Source organism: Monopterus albus, unplaced genomic scaffold (genome assembly GCF_001952655.1).
Source record: "Monopterus albus unplaced genomic scaffold, M_albus_1.0 scaffold306.1, whole genome shotgun sequence".
Classification (NCBI taxonomy): Eukaryota; Metazoa; Chordata; class Actinopteri; order Synbranchiformes; family Synbranchidae; genus Monopterus; species Monopterus albus.
In genome coordinates, this window is record NW_018128186.1 from 867,726 (window position 1) to 874,396 (window position 6,671).

The following is a 6,671-nucleotide window of genomic DNA, read 5'->3' on the forward strand; positions in this document are numbered from 1 at the left end:
TTCCTCTGTTTGTCCACCACTACTATGTCCAGTTGGTTGGCCATTACCAGTTTGTCAGTTTGTACCCGGAAGTCCCACAGGATCTTAGCTTGGTCATTCTCAACCACCTTTGGAGGTGTATCCCATTTTGACTTTGGGACTTCTAGCCTGTACTCGGCACAGATGTTTCTGTACACTATGCCGGCCATTGGTTATGGCATTCCATGTATGCGCTGCTTGCTAGCATCTTGCACCCTGCTGTTATGTGCTGGATTGTCTCAGGAGCATCTTTGCACAGCCTGCACCTGGGGTCCTGTCTGGTATGGTAGACCCCTGACTCTATTGATCTTGTACTTAGAGCTTGTTCTTGTGCTGCCATGATTAGTGCCTCTGTGCTGTCTTTCAGTCCAGCTTTGTCCAGCCACTGGTAGGATTTTTCGATATCAGCCACTTCTACTATTTGATGGTAGGACATACTGTGCAGAGGTTTGGCCTTCCATGAGGGTTCCTGCTCTTCCTTCCCTAGTTCCTCTGGTTTCTGCTGTCTGAGGTATTCACTAAGCACGTCATCACTCGGGGCCATCTTCCTGATGTATTCGTGGATCTTTGTTGTTTCATCCTGGATAGTGACTCTGACGCTCACTAATCCTCGGCCTCCTTCCTTCCACTTAGTGTACAGTCTCAGGATGTTGGACTTGGGGTGGAACCCGCCGTGCATTGTAAGGAGCTTCTTTGTCTTGATGTCAGTGGCCTCTATCTCCTCCTTTGGCCAGCTTATTATGCCAGCGGGGTACCTGATGACCAGCCCGGACTTTGTTGTTTCCATTTAGCTGGCTTGTCAGGACTTGGCTTACTCTCTGCAGGTACTTGGTGGTTTCTGCTTTCCTTGTGGCCTCTTCATGGTTCCCATTTGCCTGCGGGATCCCAAGGCACTTGTAGCTATCCTCAACATCTGCTATGTTGCCTTGCAGTTTCAGGTCAGCAGCCCTTGAATCAAGCTTATCCGGGCCTGTTATTGGGGCTTGGTATCCAATCTCCAATTGTGGGGGTGATGGTGATGATATCTCCCCCCTGACCTGTCGTCCTGGCTCCCCCTTGCTGGAGCATTCGTGTTGTGCCTCGTCAATCTCTAGTTGTGATAGCAGGTGCTTCTTGCGGATGTTATAGCACTGAGCTACTATGTTAGTTGCGATGTCTAGATCAGAAGAATCAGAATCAGCTTTATTGGCCAGGTGTGTCGGACACACGAGTAATTTGACTGTTGAATGTTGGGTTTTGAAGTATCCATAGGTCCCACATCCTCCGTATGTAACCCCTCTCACTGGGGTTACTTGTATAGTAGCATTCCAATAGTTCCCTGTTCTCCTCTCTTGTCCATGAATGTCTTGTTCCAGTAGCCCACTTCTCATCACTGTAGTGCACTGTAATGAGCCCATTCCCAAAACAAATAGGACAAGTAAGTGTAAGGTTTAGAAGAAGAAATTGATTAGTAGTTATTTGACACAGAGGCGTCAATTTGTGAAGTTGGGTGAATACCAATCGAGTGAGCTGGATATTGTATGTGGAGTGCCTCAGGGTTCTGTTTTGGGACCTAAATTATTTATATTATACATTAACGATATATGCAAGGTTTCTGATTTAGTGAAAGTGGTTTTGTTTGCTGATGACACTACCATATGGGCATCGGGTGAAAACCTACAGCAACTCTCTGGACGGGTTTCACAGGAACTTGAGAAGATAAAGAAATGGTGTGACAGTAATATTCTATCTCTGAATATGGAAGGCGGCGGCCGCTCTGGCAGCAGCCATGCCAGGGGCTGGAGGGGCCAAATCTGAAGCCAGAGGCAACGGCCCTCTGCCTGGAGGAGGAGGGCTCATGGAGGAGATGAGTGCCCTGTTAGCAAGGAGGTAGCGACACATCATATATTACTCTTCGATTCAGTACGTCTCAAAATAGGCACTTGAGTCATATGAATGAATTTCAGATCTTGTTTCATATACTACAGAAAAGTGAAACTTGACACAGTTGCCATACAGTAGATTTAGCAAACCCCAATGTTGGTCGCAATGGATTTTGTTGTGCCACCTGAAGAATAAGTTCATGTACTCATCACTCTCACTATTCCTCAGTATTATGAGATGATATGTAGTAAAATCGTAATTTAAATGCACTTTGTTGCTGACAGAGAAGTATCACTGTAAGATCTAGAGAAATCTAAGGAATTTAGGTTTTAAAAATGTGGAGTTCAGGAGGAATTGTGTGGTCTGTGCTTTATGATATTAACATTAAACATGATGATATGTTTTTAAAAATAGCAACTGTTTTTCAGAAATAATTCTGGACTCTGTCTTACAGGAGAAGAATTGCAGAGAAGGGCTCATCACCTGAACCTGACCAGAGATCAGTAAGTACCATTAGATCCTTCTTGTCTGCTGTATTCATGGGGTAGGACTGGATAAGTCTGACTTCTTCCTACTCCATTCAAGCATGTACTAGGTATAAGCAAATTGATATTGGATTAGCATTTGTTGGATATGTGTAAAATTATGTGTGTTGACATATCAACTGTCTTTACATGCTTGAAAGAATAAATCAAATCAAGGTGAGATTTATGATTTATCAGAAGTATTTTCAAGCAGCAGTTTTACAAGCAAAAGGACTTCAGTGTTCAAGACTTTTTTCAACAAATGTCATTTTGCTAACCCATCCTCCTCCATTAAAGAGCAGTTTAGAGTTGCATCCTGGAGCATTTTTATGGTGTCTTCCAGTGCTGTGTCCAACACAGTAGATGACAGTAGGGCTAGTAAACACAGTGGAGTATTTACCAAGTAACAAATCCCGATATTTATATCATGAGCTGGGAAAAACCAGAAACTGAGCAAGGAAAAAGAGAACATTGAACTTAAATTGCCAGATAACCAGAGACACAACTGCAAATCAATAATAATGTTGCTTTGTATCTGCTGGAGAGGTATATGAGCAACATTTTGCTGACAGGTTTGCCATATACACTTAAAAGTTGAAGATACTGTATGTCAGTGTCATGTTTACAACATGTTTTGCTGCCTCCAAAAATTACTGCAGTGTTAATTCCTACTTATCAGTTAGTATTCTCTGATGCTGATTGTGTGGTTGTACCTGTGGTCCGTGTGATGTCTGGGGGTCTAGTGGGTCTCCTGTAACAATCTTCTTGGCATTTTCTATGCTGCATCTCACAAACTCTTCATAAATACTCTCCTCCACAAAGACACGTGATGCAGCTGTGCAGGACTGGCCCTGGTTATAAAAAGCTCCTTTCTGGGTTTCCTTCACAGCCAGCTGCACTGTAGACACACATACAAATACTTAGTGGAAAACATCAATAAGCAAGAACCACTAACATTTTAGCAAACATTTAGCTTTTACAGGAGAAAATTACATTTTCTTTACTCTACTATCTATCATCAGTCTGAATGTTAAGTTGATGGCGAGCTATTAAGGAGTTATAAAATACTTTATAAAATATAGTCGCATCCTTCCCACTGCCTGCTTTGTCTACTTTGCAAATCCTACGGTCACTATCTGTAGCTAGTTATAGTTGTTTAACCCTAACTAATCATATCATTACAACATTCGGTTCTGGAGCAAAAATTTAAAAATGTTGCTTTTTGTAGCCAACATTTTTTGTTTGTCTTATCAATAATTTAATTGTAATGCACAGATTGGTAGTGAACAATTATAGATGCACATTGACTGTTGACTGCTGCACATGCTTCTCCCATGCAGCATACATTCTCTTATTATTTTCTTATATGTTTTTATTATATTGCTGCATTTGCTGCTTAAAGTGCCTTAAATTTTGTGTTACTTATTTATCTACTTAATATTTCATTTGTATTTTGTGGCTTTCATGTGGACGGAAAAGAATTTCATTGTACAGGGAAACACGTTTCCTAACTGTGCATATGACAAATAAACCCTTTGACCCTTTGGCCCTTTGAGATACTCTACAGTACTATCAATATGAGGAAATGTAATCCTAGCAGCTTATATTTACCCGAAATCATTTTGCTACTGCAAAATAGTTCGATATGAATGTATTTCATACAAACACTAGGTTGTGACAAGTTGACTCCGTTTAGTAAAGACAGCAGTAAAACTGGACCCAGGACTGGGAATTACACTGTTTGCTATTTTAACAGGTGCTGTTTAAAGATTATATTAAGAAATGAGGATCTGTTCATCACGGTGGATGTACTGTACCAGGGAGTTGACTTGGCTTGACTTGGTTTCTTCCACTGGCAGTCCGTGAATGAGAGAACTATCAACACAGCAACTGAAGCCAGCCAGGGTCCTCTGCAGTCCCTTACACAGCCTTTATCTCAGGCCTATGATTTTGGCCAGTCTATGGTCACATCCTATTTGGGGTGGCTATGGCTCAGGAGGTAGAGTGGGTCGACCTTTATCTGTAGGGTCGGCAATTCAGTCCCCGGCTACTCCAGTCCCTGTGTTGAGGTGTCCTTGAGCAAGACACCGAATCCCTAGTTGCTCCTGGTGATATCAACAGTGTGCAAATGGGTGACTGGGAAATAGTGTAAAGCACTTGTAGTGTGTTACGATGCATAGAAAAGTGCTATATAAGACTATTCCAGCCATTATTTGTCTGTGGACTCTTTCTTTGTCCAGGTTGCAAGCACCCCCATTCATTCCCTTGTTTACTTATATACAGTATATATAACTGAAGATGATGTGAAAAGTGAAGGCCACAGTATTTCCAGTGGTGGTAGGAGCACTTCGGGCTGTGACTCCTAAGCCAGAAGAGTGGCTCCAACAGATCCCAGGAACAACATCAGAGCTCTTTGTCCAAGAAGAGTGCAGTGCTAAGAACAGCTAAAAAACTGCACAAAACCCTCAAACTCCCAGGCCTCTGGTAGAGGAAGACACACACACCACCCATGGGGTTTGAAAAGGAAAATTATATATATAAAATTTCCCCACTCTCCCCACTTTGGGGTGGTCTTTCCTTCCTTCAAGCTCGGGTCCTCTACCAGAAGATGTCGTAGTAGGGATTGTTCTTAGTGCTGCATTCACATCCTCTAGTAGACTTTCAGAAGGTACTTCACTTAGTCTTGGTAACTGGCCACGGAGGTTCCAGGTGTCCATCTTGGTTGGGATCTTCAATCTCAGGTCAGCTGCTCTTGTACTAAGCTCATTTGGGCCTGTTACTGGGGCTTGGTACCCAATCTCCAATTGTGGGGGTGATGATATCTTGTCTTGGCTCCCCCTTGCTGTAGCATTTGCGGATGTTAGAACACTGAGCTACTATGTTAGTTGCGATGTCTAGATCAGAAGAATCAGAATCAGCTTTATTGGCCAGGTGTGTCGAACACACGAGGAATTTGACTCTGGTACATTGGTTCTCAATGTGCATGTACATATCCCCATGCAAGGGGCAAGTAAACAGTAAACCAGCATAAGGCTGTGTAGTATAACAAAGTAAACAGTATTAACAAGCAACAAACAGTGCAAACAATGCAAAATAAACAGTATAAACAGGCAGTAAACAATGCAGACAGACAAATGCTCATTGTGAAATGAGATAAATAGAAATAAAAATAGCTCTAGGCCCAGGGTGCTCCTAAACCTCAGTCCTTCAGTACTCCCAAGCCACAGTCATTCAACACCTCTCCTAAACCTCAGTCCTTCAGTACTCCCAAGCCACAGTCATTCAACACCTCTGAGAACAGCTTTACAGCATCATAAAACCACAGCCTTGCAGACGTCTTGTTAGTCCCTGACTAACCAGTCTGCTTACTATACAGCATCCCTGCCATCACAACAGGTCCCCAGCTGCCCAGTTGCCATCTGCCAGCTCCATGCTCCTGGAATTGAACCTCTGCTCTGGTTCCCAAATCTTTGCTTGTCCTGCTTGTCCTCCCAGTGCCAGCCTCCAGCTCAGTGGTTCCCAGCTTGCCCTCCAGATAGGTTCCAAGCCTGACACTAACATGCTGTCTGTTCTCCAGAGGGGTTCCAATTTTTGCCAGTCTCCAGTTCACCCCCATAGGGAGCTCATCCATGTCGCTGTCCTCCTGAGCTGCTTGCCACAAACGTCACCTTTGGTTTCCCACGTGGCTCTGCCATGGATTTTGCCACTGCCCTCCCAAATGGCTCTGCTATCTTCACAGTTGCTGCCTATCCTAGAATTTCTCCTCATCGGTTCAGCCCACGGGTCCCTCTGCTGAACAATCTCTTCTTCATGTCTGATCTCATATCCACCCTCCTGTTTGCTTTTGTGTTCTCCAACCCCGAGGCTGTCAGCCTCAAGTCACATGTGTACTGAATCCCGCCCCTGGAGCCCTCCACCCACACTGCACTCATGTTGTTTGATTTGATTTGATTTATTTATTCTTTCAAACATGTAACAACAGTCAGTATGTAATCACGCGTAATTCCAGACATATCCACAAAAATATTTTCAATTTGCTTATACCTAGTACATGCTTGAACGGAGTAGGAAGAAATTAGACTTATTTAGTCCTACCCCCTAACATCATCTTATCATCATTGGTTTGCAAGCAGTATTACTACATGGATACATATTCTACATCCACACTCCCATCTGGTTAATCATTAAGCCTGTTCTTGCCCATATCTTGATTGACACATACCTTTATATCTGTGTTTAAACTCATCAATTTTCTTACTGTTTTTT

The 6,671-nt window shown here is 43.1% G+C and overlaps 1 protein-coding gene across 1 annotated transcript in view; it reads right to left on the reverse strand.

Moving 5' to 3' along the window:
* The window catches only part of aldh1a3 (aldehyde dehydrogenase 1 family, member A3), a 60,357-nt gene that overhangs the window by 15,777 nt on the left and 37,909 nt on the right, over positions 1 to 6,671 (reverse strand). The window contains exon 9 of the mRNA XM_020623622.1: positions 3,119 to 3,303. Coding sequence (XP_020479278.1) covers positions 3,119 to 3,303 — 185 coding nt within the window. The remainder of the gene's footprint in view (positions 1 to 3,118; positions 3,304 to 6,671) is intronic.